Raw genomic sequence first — 20,349 nt, forward strand, 5'->3', positions numbered from 1 at the left:
TAAGAAACCACACACAAAGTAAATAGGATTTTATTGAATTATTTTAAGGCTAAGATCAAGAATCCTGTTGAAAGTAACAGTTTAAACTGAGGAACCGTGTTCTTTCTTCTAGTGTCTCTACATTTGGTTCAAGGACATATTTACAACCTATGGATACTCGTCAGTATTTATACTGCCTAAAACCCAAGCAGGAATTTGCAGAGAGAGCTGGAGTGATTAAAGGTGTAACAGTAATTGGAAAACTAGACATTGTATGGAAAACAAATTTAGGTGAACGAGGAAGGTTGCAGACCAGCCAGCTCCAAAGAATGGTACGTCTTTTATAATCAGAAAATCCATTTTCAAGATGACTGAATGCTGAATTGAATACTTAAACTGTGACAGGAAAGAAAATAGTTCACAGTGCCTGCCTGCTAGCTGAACTTATTCTGAATTCAACACGTGTCTTTATACTTCACACACATTTTGGAAAACTACGTAGTGTAAATTTTCAGCAAAGATCTGCTCTGTGAAATGTGAAAAACCATGTTTCCTGAGGTAGCGTAGCTGAACAATAATACTGGTTTTTCTGACTTTTGTTGGTGTATGAGAGGCAAAATTCCATTCAGCTTGTTTGATGTTTTACTTTGCATAGCAACATGCCCATTTTTGAGACACTGCACCACATAACTTAATGGATCATAAATTTAGAATTGCAAGAGTAAAGCATTTAACTTACCAAAGTACCAGAGAATGAAGAAAAATTAATTCCTTCATTGGAGTTTGCAACATATCGAAGTGCAGTTCTTGTCTTAAAAGGAGTGACTTTAAATATGGCTCCCCTTTTATCCCCACAGATCTCCCTTTGTGCAATTGGACTCATCTGCTTTCTTAAGCAGAACATAATGAACTATTCTAATGAAAATAGTTTTTATATTTTACTCTTCTTAGTCTTGCAGAGCCAACACTGCAAAAATGACTGAAATCTTTTCTTGTGGCTCATCAACAGTTGCTTAAAAGTTCTTATTACAGGGCCAATCAGTCTACTGTGCAACCCCACTGTCTTTACTAGGCATCACAGAGAGTTAAATTTGGCTTGTAGCAGCACCTTTATTAATGGTGATGGGTTCTTCCTTTCCCACATACCAACTTGACAATTGCGTCTCAGGCTGCACTTCCAGAACTAGCAGTCAGGAAAAAAGTGTCTTTGTAACGAGTTGTTTGCAGTGGTGGTGTAGCTGTCTTGGCCCTGAGAGAGACAAGGTAGGTGAGTTAATATCTTCTGTTACTGGCAGGTGTAAGCTTTTGAGGCTCACAGAGCTCTTAAGATACTTGAAAGCTTGTACCTTCCACCACCAGAAGGTGGTCCAATAGAAGATATTACCTCACCTAACTTGTCTCGTTGTAAACAGAAGTATTGGAGCATAAACCTTCGTGGGTGAATACCCACTTCGTCAGAAGGCGTGTATAATTCAGATCTTGTTGTTTTTCCTATGACTCTTTTCCCCATCTTAACTTGTGATAAATTTATTTTTCTTTCTATTTCTTAGGCCATGTCTACACTAGCACTTATGTCAGCAAAGCTTCTGTCACTCGGGGGTGTGAAAAAAACAGTCCCAGAACGACATAAGTTTATTGCCAGCGTAAGTGCTCATGAGTACAGTGCTATATCAGCAGGAGACGTTCTTCCGCCGACATAGCTACCGCCACTAGTTGAGTTGGTTTTATTATGTTGACAGGAGACCTCTCTCCCATCATTATAATGTGGCTACACAAACCCTTTTACAGCAGCACAGCTGTATCGATACATTTGTGCGGTTGTAAGCTTGTAAGTGTAGACATGGCCTTAGTTTAAATTTGTTAGACTAGACTAAATGAAAGTTCAATACAGTATTTCAGCTTTGTTACCAATGACTTGAAAAGCTACCTATTCTTGTACCTCTGCAGGCCCCAGGTTATGGTGATGTAAGACTTTCTTTGGAGACAATACCAGATACTGTAAACCTGGAAGAGCCTTTTGACATTACGTGTAAAATAACGAATTGCAGGTAATATCAATTGGTTTTTGCGCTTTTTTTGATAGGGGAAGTTTGGTTTCTTTAGTGCTTGCTGCTAAAGTAAATTTTAAACATGCATCTTTGTAGATATATATCTATATAGATATATAGTAATGCCACATATTGTTACCCTTTGTTGTTTGAAATACATTTATATTAGAGTAAATTAAAGTGATCATAAAGCTATAATTCCACCAAAGATGATTGTGATACTGCTGGAATGGCTTTGGATGTTGCCAAAATTCTGTGGTGAAAGACTGTGTAACTGCAATCTTGTACATTAATGTGGATACAAGTGTTAAGTTACAAAACATCTTACACTGTTCGCATCAATATAAGCATTACGTTAAACTACTTCAACTAATTTCCATAAGAATAAAGGATACCTTCAGTGTCAACTTTAACTGTCACTTGCCCTGCAACCCCCCAGAAGCATTGTCCAGATGTTTTTTTAAAAATTAAATCTATCCAAGTCTTGAATATCAAGTTTGCACTTGATGTGTCTTGTAAGTGTCATGCTACAGTAGGATTGTAAAAGTAATTCTCAGCTGTAGCTGAGGTCAGGAAGTAAAGGAAAGAAATTATTCTGCATTTACCTTTTTTGGTAGTCGTCTTGTTCTTGTCCCACGTGTAAGCGATATAATGGTATCCCAGCATGGCTACCATCTCACTATACAATTCTTACATGTTTAAAACCAAGAAAGAAGAAGTGGGACCGCTAAACATGGAGGATGGAGTGGAGGTTAAGAATAATCTAGGCATGGCCCAATATCTAAACAAATATTTTGCCTCAGTCTTTAATGAGGAGTTCAGGGATAATAGTAGGATCACAAATGAGAATGAGGATATGGAGGTAGATATAACCACATCCGAGGTAGAAGCCAAACTCGAACAGCTTAATGGGACTAAATCAGGGGGCCTAGATAATCTTCATCAAAGAATATTAAAGGAACTGGCACATGAAATTGCAAGCTCATTAGCAAGAATTTTTAATGAATCTGTAAACTCAGGGGTTGTACCGTATGACTGAAGAATTGCTAACATAGTTCCTATTTTTAAGAAATGGAAAAAAGGTGATCCAGGCAACTACAGGCCAGTTAGTTTAACATCTGTAGTATGCAAGGTCTTGGGGAAAAAAATTGAAAGAGAAAGTAGTTAAGAACATTGAGGTCAGTGGTAAGTGGGACAAAATACTATGTGGTTTTACAAAAGGTAGATTGTGCCAAACCAACCTGATCTCCTTCTTTGAGAAGGTAACAGGCTTTTTAGACTAGATCCACTGCGTTTCCTTAATTTACCTCAATGTCAGTAAGGCATTTGATATGGTTCCACATGGGGAATTATTAGCTATATTGGAAAAGATGGAGATCAATATGAAAATTGAAAGGTGGATAAGGAACTGGTTAAAGGGGAGACAACAACGGGTCGTACTGAAAGGTGAACTTTCAGGCTGGAGGGAGGTTACTAGTGGAGTTCCTCAGGGATCAGTTTTGGGACCAATCTTATTTAATCTTTTTATACTGACCTTGGCACAAACTGGGAATGTGCTAATAAAGTTTGTGATGACACAAAGCTGGGAGGTATTGCCAATACAGAGAAGGTCCGGGATATCATACAGGAAGATCTAGATGACCTTGTAAACTGAATTAATAGTAATAGGATGAAATTTAATAGTGAAAAGTGTGAGGTCATACATTTAGGGATATAACAAGAATATTTGTTTTATAAGCTAGGGATGCGTCAGTTGGAAGTAACAGAGGAAGAGAAGAATCTCTGAGTATGGGGTGATCACAATGTTAGAGGCCGTGAAAAAAAGCTAATGTGGTCTTGGGATGCATCAGGCGAGGTATTCCAGTAGAGATAAGGAGGTGTTAGTACCGTTATACAAGGCACTGGTGAGACCTCATCTGGAATACTGTGTGCAGTTCTGGTCTCCCATGTTTAAGAAGATGAATTCAAACTGGAAAGGTACAGAGAAGGGCTACTAGATGATCTGAGGAATGGAAACCTGTCTTATGAAAGGAGACTGAAAGAGTTTGGCTTGTTTGCCTAACCAAAAAGAGGCTGAAGGTAGATTGTTGCCCTCTAACAATATATCAGAGGAAAAATACCAGGGGGGGGATGGATTATTTAAGCTCAGCAATGTGGACCAAGAACAAATGGATATATAAACTGGCTATCAGGAAGTTTAGACTTGAAATAGACGAAGGTTTCTAACCATCAGAGGAGTGAAGTTCAGGACACACACTTCCGGGCCTAGTGGGGGCAAAAGATATACCTGGCTCCAAGACTTAAGTTTGATAAGTTTATGGAGAGGATGTATAATTGGATAGCCTAATTTGGGCAATTAATTGGTCTTTGACTACTAGCTGTAAATATGCCCATGGCTTGTGGAGGGCTGTTAGATGGGGTGGGATTTGAGTTACTACAGAGAATTCTTTACTGGGTGTCTGGCGGCTGAGTCTTACCCACATGCTCAGGTTTTAGCTGATTGCCATATTTGGGGTTGAGAAGGAATTTTCCTCCAGGGCAGATGGGCAAAGGCCCTGGGGGTTTTTTGCCTTCCTCTGCAGTGTAGGTATGGGTCATTTGCTGGAAGATTCTGTGCATCCTGAAGTCTTTAAGCTATGATTTGAGGACTTCAATGGCTTAGACACTGGTTTGATACAGGAGTGGGTGGGTGAGATTCCATGGCCTGCGTTGTGCAGGAGGTCAGACTAGATGATCATAATGGTCCCTTCTGACCTTAAAGTCTATGATTCTATGAAAACAATATGTAACTGAGTAACTTTTGAGACTTAGTGACTTGTAATAGGTCACCCTAACTTTAGTAATAAACCATTCATATCAGGAGTTTCTAATGAGTGCTCTCAGAATCATCAAGCTATTGTATTTTTGCAGTCTTTCTTAAATGGTAAAGAACTGGATTTATTCCTTATTGTTTGCTTTCATCTAGCAGTGAAAGAACTATGGATCTGGTTTTGGAAATGTGCAATACTAATTCCATCCACTGGTGTGGAGTTTCAGGAAGACAGCTTGGAAAGCTACACCCCAGTTCATCCCTCCATCTTGCACTTACACTATTGTCTTCAGTACAGGGACTACAAGTAAGAGACATTAAAGTTTAACAACATAACTATGATATATATATAGAGAGAGAGAGAGAGAGACTATTTTGTGGTCACAGTAGTGCAAAACTTATTCTTATCTACTTACTAAAATTTGTACACATCTTTTTCCCATTAGAGTGTGTCTGGCTTAAGACTAATGGACACGTTTTTGAAGAGAACATACGAGTATGATGATATTGCACAAGTCTGTGTAATTTCTTCAAAAGTGAAAGAAGAACATTGAAGAAAAATCCTTTTAACATTTCCCCTGGGGTTTCTTGGACCAACTTCCTAAATTTTACATCTGAATGATGGCAAAATCATGTTTAAAACATCTGAAAACAATATAAGTATGTTTGTTTATTTTTGTCTTCTGTGAGCATTTTTGGAATGTTTTAAAATATGTTTTAAAGAGATAACTATACATATTTTATCTATTATTTGAAAATAAAATCTTTAAAGTCTGAAAATGCAGCTGTCAAGATTTCTTGCACTATTGTATTGAATATGCAGCCATCATAAGAATGAAGTTATCTACTTCACCGTTGGCTTTAAAGGGGTGCCCATTGTGGCACTGACTGCAGAGCTGTTTTAACTTGGAGAGACTAGCCTCTAAATGGCAAGGGTGTGGGGTTTTTTTGTTAGAATTCATTTCTCATTTTCACCCTTCTTCTGTCAGGGATTTGAGGATTTGGACTTGAACTCCAGCATGCAAGCACCCCATGGCTCCACTCTCTTTCCCAGATTCTCTACTCACTACTGTGATGCTCCCTTTGGGTACCCAGGATTGTGAGGCACCTCTCCCCTACCGGCCCTTAGCAAGCAGCAGTTTTGTCTACTGCCTGCTGTAACTCAGATCCCTGAAACCAACACCTCCTGTCACACACAAGCACTCTGCACACCTTGCCCTCTCTGTGCAGGATAGTGATAGACACACACCAACCTTGGAGAGCTCCCTGCAGCATCCGCCCCCAGTCACTGAATACTCTTACCTGATACACAATTAGAATGATTTTTGGGGGGGAGGGGGGTTCTATATTTTTTGCAATAGATTGTGGAAACATTTTTTGTATTCACACGGTAAACATTTTCCCCATGGCCTTGTCTAGATTGATAATTTCAGGCTTACCCAAAGTAGCCGGTTCTTACATCCAAGTTATTTTCAAGACTATTACTAAATAAAGAAAAGTCCTTCTCTCTGGCTTTTCACATTTTCCCCCAGGGTTATCACACAGCAATCTTGCCTAGTTTGAAATGTTTATTTTAGACTTTTCAATATTATCATCTTTTTTTTTCTTTAGTGTAGGTAAATGGAGAGGTTTTTTTTTTAAATATATGGGATGGATCATTACCAGATTACTAAATTGAGAATGAGTGGTAGTGGCCAAGCTAAACTTACTCTTTCAGAGCTGTTTTAATCAATATATGCTTGATTGATAGCTTACTCGTAAAGTAGCTAAGTTGCCATGTACAGCCTACCTTCACTCTGCATGTTGTACTCCTGGGGGAATTCTGCACCAAAAAATTAAGAATTCTGCATACAATATTTTAAAATTTCCCCCAATGAATAATCAACATACATCTATCAGTTGAGCAAAAGCTAAAGAATAGCAACTACAGAAATAATCTTATTTCTTCTAAACTTCAGGTAGTTAATACAGGGCAACATGCCCTCACGTAATCCACAGAGTTCAATGGAGTAATAAGAGAAAAGAAAACTACTGTCCCCCCCCCCCCCCCAAAGATCAATTTGAACGTACTTAGGTTCTAACACAAGTTTAAGGAGATGTAACCATATAGCCACCCTCTCCCTTGATCAAAAACCCAAAATTGCATTTTAGCAAAAGAAAATGCTTAAGTTTGGTGCTGTGTGCTGAAGTACAACTTTAGTTTTATTTTTCGAGAGGGACATCAAACAGATGAAGATAAAACATTTCCACACAAACCTGTTTTAAATTCATATTTTAAGTGTGTGAATAAAGTAAACTCTAAATTATTTTGCAAGATATTTTCCCTTTTTCCACTGCTTACCACATGAATTTGTTGCTGCACCAAACAAACCAAACAAATTTTAAATGCATAATTATTTATTTAGGTCACTGATAAACTGCATTTGGTGTAAAAGGAAAGCAATATTTGTTTAGGTGATGGTTTACCACTTATCAGTATGAAGTTTTTTCAACATTCAAAGTACCCAAGCTCTCTCTTCAATCACTGATTAAAACAAGTCATGACATTGTGAACATGTAGCCTGCAGAGTGGCAAAATACATTTTAGCATGAATGAAAACTCTTCCTGGACTTAAATGGAAAGAGTAGTTAATGACAGCTACTGTCCATTAAGGAATTTCTATTTTTTTTGAGCTATAAAGTCCCATCTGCTCCATATGCAAAATATAATAGACGGTTGCAAGTTTTCTATTGTCAATTGTGGCATGTTTCTGCATCAGGTAATACCATCAAAAATCTAAAAACAAGCATTCTTGTTACAGATGCTGGAATAAGACTCACGTTCTTAACAGTGTGGTATGTGAAATGGAAGTTACGACTTCTAATAAGCATGGTTCCAAGAGTACAGTTCATAGCATTAGTGATAACTACAGAGCAGTTTGACAGGGCTGGCTCTACCAGAACACAGACATCTGCAAAATACTCAGTAGCTGCATGTACATATAACTAGAAGCAGAAAGAGTGGCTGTTTTGAACCCCTACAGCCAACCGTTGTTTATATCATTGTTATACAGAAGAGTATAGTTTAGGATTATTATACTTAACCATCATTAAAGACACTCTACTAGAAACGACTTTTTAGTAGGAGAGCGTAAGAAAACTAAAATATTAAATGAAGATTGTCAGAACACAAGGGTAAATATGCTGCATCACATCCTTAGCTTCTGTAAAGCCCCACTTTTGTTTTGTTTTGTTTTCCTTTATTAAATTTAGTGCAAAAAAACTGGAATTGACCTTGGAGTTGCTGAAAATCTGGAAGGGTGAAGTATAGTGGAGAATACACTGTGTAAATAGTCTGTTCAAAGAGTGCATTATGGAAAAAAATCTGCCAAATGATTTCTGCATCTGTAGATTCCTAATGTAACTATATTGTTTGGGGCTTAATCAATTCTCTGTTTTTTTTTTATAAAAAGCAATAATTTCTTTTTTAGTAAAAACAATCTGCCTAAAGGCAGATATTAGTTACCTGAACTACAACTGAAAAAATCTAAAGTACATACATAAGTTAGTTCCCCCCAAGGCAGACACATAGCCAGTGTAAACACTTCTTTCCATGTGGTCAGCCAATAAATCAGAAAAGCACTGATTCAATTTAGAGCTTAGAGATGTTTGCCTAATATCTCCAATGCACCCCAGAATATATTAATGAGCACGCAGTGCAATTATAAATAGCATTCTTTTTAGAAAAACTAAAGCTAATAATCTAATGCCATGTAAGAGTTATTTAATGAATAAAATATAAAGTGTCTTAAGCAATGGATGTTAGTCTGATTTTCATGTCTGCAAATTTCCCCCTGTGCAATATATACAGCCTGACAAAATTGGGAATTTTTACCCTCCCATCACCAAACTCAGAAAGGAGCTTCTGCCTTAGTTCTAAATTCTGCTCTCGCTTACATTCCACGCAATGTTTTCTCACTAGTTCTTAGCAAAGACACTACATATGCGAGAGAGATTCCGCAGTCAGCACAGGCACTCCACCTTCCTGAGAAGCGATAGCTATGTCAATCTACTGCTGTCTACCCCAGAGGTTAGGTCAGTATAAGTGCATTGCTCAGGAGTATGGATCTTCCACAGCCCTGAGTGACACAGTAGTTATACTGACAAAAGGAAATAGTATAGGCCAGTGCTTCACAACCTCTTTGATACTAGGGATCAGCTTACTGCCTTCCTAAACTGTGGCAGGGAGATCTCAGGGACCGGTGCAGGTCTATGGACCAGTCATTGAAAAACACTGGAATAGACTAAGCTTAAGTGTATCCAGCAGCAGTAGATGGCATGAACAGCAAACGGAAAGGAAACAGGTTACAAAATATTAAAAAAAAACAAAAACAGAAAAACAAGGAGGTCTGAAAGTTTCAGGTTAGAAGAGCTGGGAAGAGGAACACAGACTGGAAGAACTATTTCATGGCCCTTTCACCATTAATCACTTCTTTAAAATATACAAGTTATATAATTAATCTTCAAAAATCCTTAACTGTTTTTTTCCTAGGCAAGTGATTTACCCACACTACGGTACAAATTGATTTGTTCTAATTACCTAAGTTTTCAGTGCTAATGACTTGTCAGGTGTGTGACCAGTTTAACTAATCACAGTTAAGGATTCTTAAACTCATGTTGTATACACACAAGAATGAAGCACAACTTTCCATCCCTATGCTTTTAGTGCCATAATGGAGACCTCCAGGGGTACTAAGATGATTTTGGGACACATACAGCAGTAGAAATTCCTCTTTCCTTCTCCCTTGGCCCGGTCTCCTCCACTGATTGCTACACATCTTCCTCCTACCACAGTTTTATCATCCCTCTGTATGCGCAACTCTTAATCATCCCTAGACTCTACCCCCACCTTCTTCCCATCAGGTAAAGTTGAAAGGCATGATGCTGATAGCAAAAACCTCTCAACAAACCCTAGGGACTCTCAGAGCTACAGAGTCACAGGACTGACCCTTCGGCACATGTTTTAAATCCACATTGCACTCCATCACCCCCATAGGCTCATCACAAGAAGCGGAGTGTTGGTCAGATCTATTGTTTCATAGCAGATCTGGTAAGAAGCAGAGCTATGCAAACCTTCACTACTGAACAATTGGCCTTTTACAATGTCATTTTTAAAACTAAATTTCTATGCAGGCATACCAGCACCCATTAAAGCATTAGACTCACTTCCCCCCACAGCAGCCCTGTAGATCGCTCCAATGCACAGCGTTGGTCCATAGTAAGTAGTCTTTCTTTAAAAGAGATGGCAAGTTTTAACATCCATTAATAGATAGTGTTCATTTAATTTGAAAAGCCTAAATATGATCATTTTTATATACCGGAAGTTTAAGTCAATGTATTTAATATATATATTAATTTATAAAGAATTCACTATATATACACATATGTTCAAACTTGTGTGCAACAGATCTGTTTAACAAACAGACACAAAGGATTTTCTGTCTCATGTCCAAACATAGTAGTTACAATGATGCATTTGCTACTAGCTATTGTGTGCATTTTGGGATTATATACCATTCACATTTCTAGTTCTACAACCACATGCCTCCTTGAAATCAGGAATGCTCTTCAGTGCTGCCACTGAAAGATCTGCTCCGGACATGATTTCTCAGTTGTTCTATGAGCTCTGGATTCTGCTGCTGTATCTGTTGTGCAAATTGCTGTCCCCTGTGTTGAACAGTTTTTTGTAAATAAGTGAAAAATAACTGACATGCAGCAAGAAAACAGCAAGTTTTATGATAGCTGAAGCTATGTTATGTAAATAAAAGCAAGCATGACTGGGATGATGTGTATTAAAATAATCATGGTGTTATAGCTTTTACTAGTTGAATTCTGTTCTGATGATAGATGGACATGTGTCCATGTTGAATCTTTAGACCCATCAGCTGCCTTTGATGAGAACTATTGTTGACTCACCTGTAGACACTAACATTGGTAAACAAAGCTGCTCTTGAGTGACTCTGCTCCTTTCCTTCCAAAAGATGCCAGCAGGCAATTTGGGTCAATTGCTCTTCTAGTCTAAAGACAATCTCTGAAACCCCACATCAGATGTATTCTGCTACCCATTTTGTGCATGTGTAGATGAGGCCATTGGGAGAATGTGAGGTAACATAGGCCCCATTATGCTGATAACACCCAGCTCTACAAGTGGACTTCACTTCACCCAAAGAGTTTCTGATCTGCATTTATGGGGTGACTAGCCAGGGTTGTGGCTTGTATTGAGCTAACTGGCTGAAATTAACCTCAGATGAGACAGCTGAAATAGTTGATCACTAGGAAAAACAACTGAAAGAACTCTGTTACTCCAGGAATAAGCTCTTGAGAGAATTTTGTCCAGGTAGCAGTAGCTACCAATACTGCTTTAATTTGATATGCATTGGGCAGGAAGGCTGCCATTTTGGGGGTGGGGAGGGAATGGGTCCTTGACAGAGTGATCTGCACTTTTGTTGCCAATAATGTGAACTATTAAAATGGTCCTGGCTACTGTAGAAACCACCTCTCTCCTCATGTGATGTTGCTTGAAGCAGCAGCCCTTCTGAGTTTAAATGGGAGGAAGCTGGCGTGGCAGGATATTTTCAGCCTTTCATCCTCACTGCACCCCTAGGTCTGACAGAGACTGAGTTTGCTGAATTTCAGATCACTCCACAAGATCTATTCATTCTCATAGCTGTTCCTCAAGTGGGTAGGCTGAATATGGCTTGAGGGAACAGGACTTTAGCTGAATGGTACTGAGAAGTTTTGGGAGGAGACTGGTCCAATGCAATTTGGAAGAAAAATGTACAAGCACCTAAAAATTTAAACAGGCACTTTTAATGAGCTGAGTCTAAAAAGCAAATAATGCATGAGCACCAGAAAGAGAAACTGAGCTGTCAGTTTGCATGTTCAAACTGAATGAATGAAGTGTACAAAGTAAGTAAATATAAAATAATGAAGAGTAAGATGTAAAGTTTAATCATCCAAGGTTATCAGGAACACAAAGGCTAAAAATCAGCCTGACACTGTCTCTTTTAAGCAGCAGCTGAGTGCTGCTTCTACAAATGTTAGGTAATTAAAATAATATGTAAATCTTCACAACACTTACGCATGTATCAGGCTTGACAGATCAGTTAGGCCACCAACACCTGCAGCAGGGCCACCAATGGCATTGGACATCATCCCCGACATTCTAGAACAATTAACACAGCATTGGTGTTATCTTAAGTCAGTGGCTTTCAAACTTTTGTACTGGTGACCTCTTTCACATAGCAAACCTCTGAGTGCAACCCCCCTTATAAATTAGGAACGCTTTTTTATATATTTAACACCATTATAAATGCTTGAGGCAAAGCAGGGTTTGGGGTGGAGATTGACAGCTCACGACCCCCCCAAGTAATAACCTCATGACCCCAGTTTGAGAACCCCATGTTAAGTGACAAACTGCAGTTCTTTGCTGCTTACTAGAAAGAGTACCAGTTATTAAGTGAGCTGAGGGGAAACTAGATCTAGTTACAAAGAGTACAGCTGTAAAGTCAATAACAGGAAGAACATAATACAAATGTTAGTAATCCATTGCCATTTGCTTTTGATTTGCTAGTCCACTCAGACACCACTGGCATCTCTTTTCACTGATACTCCATGTTAATACTTACAGTTGTTGAACTTGAGGATTCTGCATTAAACTTGCTGCCTACAATAGGTAAGATGTATTGCAAGTCAGAATGCCGCCATATATTTAGTTATCATTGTAGGAGACATGAGAAGCACAATATATATCTTGTTGTATTACAATATAGAAGCTAAGTTAATGACTCTAGAGACATATGATCCTCGACAAAAATCACTCATTAAAGTAATGTATTTCAAGGACATGAAGATAATATAATTCATTATACTCTACACCATGAATATCAGTTACAATGCACTACTGCTGTTCAGGGTAATCAACCATGAAAAAGAGGAAGTCCGTGTATCTCTAGAGCTACCCTGGCCCAATCCCCTGGGAATTAGAGGTTAAAATGTATCAGATATTTGGGCAATCATCTTAATGGTTAAAAAAACAGCTTTGAATTTTATATTGCTTAATATTAAGCTTCCATCATTCCAACTGGAGACTTATCTAATGTTTTTCTCTAGATAATGATATATGCAAGGATAACGAATTAAAAGCTTTCTACGTGATAAAGCCTACCCTCGGGAATCTGAGAAGACATGGATTCTAGGTTGCGAGGAGGGAACAGTTAGTCTTGGGGCTGCTGGGGTGGTTGTTATAATATTGGGTAAAAATATCTAAGCAATCACAGGGGTAGTCTTCTCTGTATGGAATTGTTTAAATGTTTGTATTGTATTTCTGCAGAAGTTCCCAAAGCAACTGAAATCTGAAATAAATATATAAAAAGATCCAATAAGCACATTTGCTGCATATAAAATGTTCAGCACATTCACTTACTCATGGATCTTATCTATTCAACTAAATAAAAATACTTTACATTTTTCTTCTTAAAATAGGTTTATTAACTAATTTATCTTCACAACTCCTCTCCAGGGTAAACTAGTCATATCTTCTCCATTTTTCTGTGATTCTATGAAAACAAATTCATTGCAAATCCTTGATGTCAATGAAGTCGCATTCGCTTATATCAGCAGTGAATTTGGTCGAGGAGATTGAAGGCCTGAAACTTGAGCCACAAGTAACTTGTTCAAGGCTAGACAGTGATAAAAATCAGAAAGAGAACTCAGGCGTTCTTGGCTCTCAGCTCTGGGTTCAATCTACTTGACTGATCAGGCAGCCTCTGGAAACAATACAAAAAATCCATTTAATGTAGTTAGCTACAAACGGAAGAGAAGATTTTCAACTCAAAACAGATGCATTTGCCCAATTAAGTTACACATGGAGTTCCCGTGCAACTTAATAAACTAAGCTGTGTAGAAAACTCACTCTACTTCTTCCTCACAGATCATTTCTACCCTACAATTTCAATAGGTGACCAGATCTATTGGCCTCTCTTTTAGGTTAGGAGCTATTGCATCCTGTGGGGCTACATACTCCAAAGTTTATTGTGTACCCTTTAGCACACAGATGTTAAGCTTGATGTGTTGTGGTCTGCTTTGGACAAGAACGGCTCCAAGTAATGCTGCAATCCACTAGCGAAATTCTTTAAGAACTCGGAGGAATACAGGCAAGTCTTATCTTAGGCGGGGGTTCCGTTCTGCGGTTTTCGCGTAAAGCGAAAACTGCGTATAGCCAAAATTATATCCCCAAGCCCTTTAAACCCCACCGCCCTTTAAATGCCCCCCCCGGCCCCGTCGGAGCTGTGGGCGGGATTTAAAGGGCTCCATCAGGCTTCCCGCCGCAGTGGGGAGCCCGGAGGAGTCCTTTAAATCCCACCCGCAGTTTTGGCAGCCGGGCTGGGGCTGGCATTTAAAGGGCCCAGAGCTCCACAGTGGCTGCAGCCTCGGCCCTTTAGTTCGCCATAGGGGCTACCAGCCACCTCTGCAGCTGGGAGCCCCCTGGATGATTTAAAGGCCTGGGACTCCCAGCCACAGCTGGTGGCCCAGGACCTTTAAATCATGAGGCCACACCCCCTGCTTGAAGCCACGTCCCCCGCACTCCAGCCGTACAAGTAAAGTTGAAATTGCGCATGTTAAATGCGCGTAAGTTGCGACAGACCTGTACAACAGGATTCTTGCACGACTCAGAGATGAATATATGAAATTTAGTCTCCGGAACTATCCTCCCAAATTAATTAAAATCAGTTTGGATAACAGCACTGTGTGGAGTGAAGGTTTATTGAAGGAACATACACAAAAGGTAATGAAAAACAACAAAGTACAGCATTGTGTCAAGATGTCACTTTTCAGTGTTCTCTCTGGTCTGGTCTTCAATGAAAGAAGGGCTTAACAGCAGATTAATTAAATTACCAATTGATAATATATTGAGAGGGAGGTGTTTTGAACAAAAGTCAGTATACAGAAAAAAATATGAAAGGATCTAGGCCCAGATCCACAAATGGACTTAAGTGCGTAAGTCCCAGTTTTAGGCAACACTGCAGTTCACAAAACATCCACTTTGTTGTTGCCTAATGCTATAGGTAGCTACAGTCACTCAGTGCCTATGTTTCCACTGTGAAAGTTCCCTAGGCACCTAAGTTTCTATGTTTGAGCATGTGCAGGCCTGTCCCACGCCTAAACCCCAGCAAGATCTACAAAACAGAGGCGTCTGCTCACCGATCTTCCCTGCCTGGCCCAATCAGGTAAGCGTCCTTAAAGCATGCCCACTGGAACAGGCCTCATTCAAAATGGAGGAGGAGAAGATGGTGCCTTAAACAGCAGGCTATGGGATAGTCTGCTGTGGATCTCTCTTGTTGAAGTTTTCCAATTTTGGATAAATAACTAGAGTCACTGGAGCACGGGGACTGGCTCCTAGGTCTCCCACCTTGCGGACAGGTATCCTTACCACTAAGCTATAGTCTCATTCTCACACTTTCTCTGCATAGGTGCTGGAACAATTTTTATAATGGGGGTGCTGAAAGCCATTAAACACAACTGTAAACCCTGTATATGATGGAAACCACTTTAAATCAGTGGGTGCTGCCACACCCACAGCACCCCTAGTTCCAGCACCTATGTGTCTCTGTGTCCCTCTAACTATTTATTTATCCAGACTGAGAACAACCCACACCAAAATATCCTATAACCCAGTGATTAAAGCACTTTCCGGAGAGGTGGAGGACCGCTATTCAAATCCTCTCTCCCCATCAGGCAGAAGGAGGAATTTAACCTAGATCTCCAACATCCACCGTGAGTGCTTTAACCATTGAGCTAAAAGTTATAAGTTGGGTACTATGACCATCCTCATTTTGTGTGGAAAGAGGCATACACCTAATTCATTCTCACAAGAAATGGCTCAGGCACTGTCCGAGGGTAGCTGGCCCTGAATAGGATTCAGGAGCTGAGCCTATCTCTGACAAGCTCCGCAAGGGGATATGAGAAAACTTAGGTGAACCTGGGGCTAATTAACTCACTGAGTAATTGGTAGGCAGTTAATTAGGAAGGGAAGCACCAGGCATGATAAAAGGAAGCTACTCCCACTAGATACCACTAAAGAACAGAGGCTCTTGGGGAGAAAAGCAGAACCCAGAACAAGGAAGCTTCCAATGTGAGATGTTTTTCATGGGGTAGCCTTTAAGGAAGCTTATTAGGAAAGAAAACCAAGTCCCTGTAAGAATGCTCCTAGGTGGGAGATGCTCAAAAAGGAAGGAATGCCAAGTCTCAGCAGAACCTGGTTCTCATGGAAGGATTTCATCAAGTAACAAAAACCCCAGATTAGAAGAATTGTATGTTGTTTTGAGAAAGGGTCTCACATTTGGGGATCTTGAACCAAGAGAAGAGATCCTTCCTCTGGAGACGACAAGAGTCCCTGGCTCAAGAGGTCTCACTGGTAAGGAACATGAACATAAATGGGGTTGATGGACTAAGGTTAATTCATCCCCCTCCCCCTCTAGCTGCAGACTTTGGGGGGGAGGCCTGCATATCATTCCGCCTTTGGGTTAAATAAACTACAGCCTTGAAGGAGCACTGTTCAATATATATAAGCTTTGTTAGACTTATTGAGACTCCTAATAGGGGAAACTCAGACATATGTAATTGCACTGCTGCGCTAGATTGCCTGGGAGTGTGCCATGGTGAGGGCTCCCCACAAAATCCCTAAATTGACTGACTGATTCTAGGAGAGGGGTTCTCTGCTGTTGATTGCAAGTGAAGTTAGGCACCTCCTTCAATCTGGACTTATGTACCTATCTCTGTGGGACAAGCTTAGAACATATCCCTCTCATCAGCATCTGTTATTAGTAGCTTAGGTGGCTCTCCGCCCAGCTTGCTGGATTTTGTGGGTGGCATTTTAATGCAGTCTCTCACCATTCTTTGTATAGGGCTTTATGGACCCTACTATTATTTCACTGATTTTTCTAGGCACCTAAGAGTTAGGGATTGCAATGCCTAAATCCCTTTGTGGATCTAGTCCCTTGTGTTTAGAAGTATGGGTAGGAAATAACCAAATGAGATGGGGAAAATGCAAACTGTTTTTCGCCTGATGGACAGTACTAAGTGGAAACACAGATACTCAAAACAAATAAGGAACCTGAAAAGCAGTAATAGAAAGATACTAGAAAATTAGATACAAGTTAGTAATGTGATATGGCAGCAAAATACAACAAATGTAATTTTGATAACTGCCCTGTCCCACCCCCACACACAAGTATGTCATGAGAAAGAATAACAGTCTCTCTGTAGCACTCTGCAACTGCATCTGGAATACTACGTTCAATTCTGGACATGAATAGAAAAAAAGACAAAGTGGACAGTTTAGAGAAAAGCAACAAATAATTAAGCTGAAGGGAAAGGTTAAAAAAAGTGCTAAATGTGACTGGTATAGCTGAGCAATGACTAAACCACAAGTATGCTAATATAAACACCAAGGAGTGGAAAGATTTTTTTTTTTACAGTAAAAGAGTATAAATAGTACTAATGGATTGAAAGAGAAAATTTAAACCAAATAATAGGAAAACTTCCTGACAGCCAGAGGCAGATTATGGTTTTGTGTGGCCTTAGGCGAGAGCCCCTTCAGCCCCTCCTGCTCCTGCCGGGGAGCAGGTCAGGGCACAGGGACGCGTGTGCACATGTGCGTGTGCACATGTGCGCGCACACACACAATCCTTCCATTCACTAGGAAGGCTGCTGTGAGGGTGTGTAGTAGTCAGTGGCTGGTGAAACACCTCAGGCATCTCTTCTAGAACAGCTGTTTTCTCCAAAGATGACCTAAAGGGCCCATGTGAATGAAAACTTCCAATCATCAAAGGACACACTCCCACCTGGACTGGAATTTGCACATTGCGAGGCCTTGGAGACGTCCTTTCCACAAGGATTCACCAGTCTGTAGTTCCACACAAGCAGCTTCTTGCACTCATGCAGTTGTTTCATTACAGCTGACTTGCACTCTGTATTTTCAAACAAATCTAAGAAGCTTCTGGGAACCCAACTCATCTCACTTTATCGCTGGTCAAAACAGAGCAAGCTTTCACCAGGGTATTTTGGAAAACTTCTAGTGTGAAGAGCACTCCCAAGGCAATTAAAGCTCAGCAGTTTATCCCTCAGTGTATCACACACTCAGTCATGATTTTCCTTGGGTTAAGGTTGACTCAGAGTGCTTTTCTACAGGGAAACTGACAGGCAGAACTATAGCTAAGCCTGTATAACTTCCTGTGTGCACACTCTATTCTGATATAATTCTCTGCTTCTAGTGCATCCCCATACAAGCAAGCCCTAAAATGGCATTAATGGGTGATTAGCTTTACTTTTTGTTCTGGCACCTCAGCAGTGAACTAGGCCCAGCAGCTGGCTTCAGTGCCTGGGTGAATGTTAGCATGGACAGAGAATTTTAGGAAGGACTGAGGGCAAGGTTTTCTCTTCACCTCTCATGAGTGAATAGACTCATGCAGTTTCTCCTAAGTTGCATGGGGAATGCGGAATATCTTGCAGTTTTGGGATTTATCTTTCTGGAAAACTCCAGTATTTAGTTAATAAATAAATATAATGGAATATAATTAATTTGTTTAGCTCACTAAAGTATTTACTACTGGATATTAGATACTACTGTATTAGACATCATGGTGAAGGCTCATAAGTAGTGATTAAAAAACACAAAAAGGAGATTAAAAATATTTACTACATAAAAATATACTCTCCCATCAAACCTGCTGGGGAGCAGGGTCGGAGCATGGGGGCTTGTGCCACTCTGCCCAGCGCTCCTATCGGGGAGCAGGGTTGGGGTGCAGGGGCTTGCCCCGCTCCTCAGCAAGAGCGCTGGGCGGGGGGGAAGAGCAGGTCAGCATGCCCATTTTTCTGGGGCTCCCCGATTGGCCAGGGCCCAGTGGCTAATCCTGTGGAATAGTCTCACTCTGGAAACTGTGAAAACCCCATTGCTTGACATAAGACTGGACAAAGCATTTAAAAGGTAATGCAGGGAGCAATCTCGTAGTGGTAGGTGTGATAGTGCCACCCATAAGGCTTTATGGAAATATGCCTATGAATGTGTGTATTTTGTGTGTGTGTGTAGCTCAGTGATTTGCACATTGGTCTGCTAAGCTAAGGGTTGTGAGTTCAATCCTTGAGGGGGCCATTTAGGGATCTAGGACAAAAATCTGTCTGGGAATTGGTCCTGCTTTGAGCAGGGGGTTGGACTAGATCTCCTGAGGTCCCTTCCAACCGTGATACTCTATGAACACTTCTCTCTCTCTCTCTCTATATATATATATACGTGTGTGTTTTATGCTTCATATACCAGGTAACATATCTCTTTAAAGGTCATGATCTACTGAATCTATTAATCCTATCTGTATGCATGTATTATTTTTGTATTCAAAGTTATGAACATTGGCTGCATACTTGTTTGATTCTAAGTAGGCTGTAGTGAAGCAGTTGGTCAGCTTCCTCAGAAAAGGCTCTTCTCAGTAAGTGCCCCATCAAGAAACACTTAAGCCAACAATGAACTTGGACATACAGTCTACATCTAGGTTTTCCCAGGAACGTGGCTTGGCTGGTAAGGAACTCAGTCATGCATGGACATGTGACTTTCACAGGTGACTCCAAAACTCCATTTTGTAGCTGGACTTTGCATAGGAGAGAGGAGGGGTTCTCCACCTACAAGAGAAAGTATGTTTAAGCCCAGGGGAGACCCGTCCATTTTGTCTTCAGCTGGCTAAAGAGAGAGCCTTTCCACCCCCAAAGATACCTGAAAGACACTGGAACAAAGGACAGTGACTGCAAGGGGTGTGAGTGATTGCTGACCCAGACTAAAAGGAGATTAGTCTGTAAAAGGAAGCATTCTGGAACAGGTGAGGATCTTATCTGTATTCAGTTTCTTACTGTATTAGACATAGACTGGCGTGTCTTGTTTTATTTTATTTTACTAGGTAATTCACTTTATTCTGTCTGTTACTACTTGAAACCACTTAAATCCTACTTTCTGTATTTAATAAAATCACTTTTTACTTATTAACTCAGAGTATGTGTTAATACCTGGCGGACAAAGAGCTGTGCATCTCTTTATCAGTGTTATAGAGGGCGAAAAATTTGAGTTTACCCTGCATAAGCTCTGCATAGGGTAAAATGGATTTATTTGGGTTTAGACCCCATTGGGAGCTGGGCATCTGAGTGTCAAAGACAACACCTCTGTAAGCTGCTTTCAGGTAAGCCTACAGCTGTTAGGGGATGTGATTCAAACACAGGTCTGGGTTTGCAGCAGGCTAGCGAGTTTGGCTCAAACCACGCAGAGCACTGAAGTCCTAAGCTGACAGGGCAGGAAAGCAGGGGCAGAAGTAGTCTTGGTAAATCAGTTAGCAAGGGGAGTTCTGTGATCTAACCCGTAACAGTGGCGTAGTTCAGCAGGATCTGTGAACAGCTGATTGCTTTGAGATACTAGTAGTGATTTTAAATGAGTTT

The 20,349-nt window shown here is 40.2% G+C and overlaps 2 protein-coding genes across 6 annotated transcripts in view; one reads left to right on the forward strand and one right to left on the reverse strand.

Annotated features, from left to right (window-relative positions):
* TRAPPC13 (trafficking protein particle complex subunit 13) overlaps positions 1-5,616 on the forward strand; it is a 40,137-nt gene extending 34,521 nt beyond the window's left edge. For 2 of the 4 annotated variants that reach the window (XM_032773656.2, XM_032773658.2), the window contains 4 exons: positions 113-311; positions 1,927-2,027; positions 4,993-5,143; positions 5,283-5,616. In XM_032773656.2, the coding sequence (XP_032629547.1) occupies positions 113-311; positions 1,927-2,027; positions 4,993-5,143; positions 5,283-5,390 (559 nt within the window). In that variant the 3' untranslated portion in view covers positions 5,391-5,616. The remainder of the gene's footprint in view (positions 1-112; positions 312-1,926; positions 2,028-4,992; positions 5,144-5,282) is intronic. The other 2 variants (XM_032773657.2, XM_032773659.2) reach the window with 1 other exon arrangement.
* Positions 5,617-7,093: 1,477 nt separating this feature from the next.
* The window catches only part of SGTB (small glutamine rich tetratricopeptide repeat co-chaperone beta), a 45,761-nt gene continuing 32,505 nt past the window's right edge, over positions 7,094-20,349 (reverse strand). Inside the window, exons 9-11 of one of the 2 annotated variants that reach the window (XM_032773650.2) lie at positions 12,504-12,541; positions 11,957-12,040; positions 7,094-10,542 (exon numbers count right to left, since the gene is read on the reverse strand). In XM_032773650.2, coding sequence (XP_032629541.1) covers positions 10,431-10,542; positions 11,957-12,040; positions 12,504-12,541 — 234 coding nt within the window. In that variant the 3' untranslated portion in view covers positions 7,094-10,430. The remainder of the gene's footprint in view (positions 10,543-11,956; positions 12,041-12,503; positions 12,542-20,349) is intronic. The other variant, XM_032773651.2, reaches the window with a different exon arrangement.

This window comes from Chelonoidis abingdonii, chromosome 6 (genome assembly GCF_003597395.2).
Source record: "Chelonoidis abingdonii isolate Lonesome George chromosome 6, CheloAbing_2.0, whole genome shotgun sequence".
NCBI classification, from domain to species: Eukaryota; Metazoa; Chordata; order Testudines; family Testudinidae; genus Chelonoidis; species Chelonoidis abingdonii.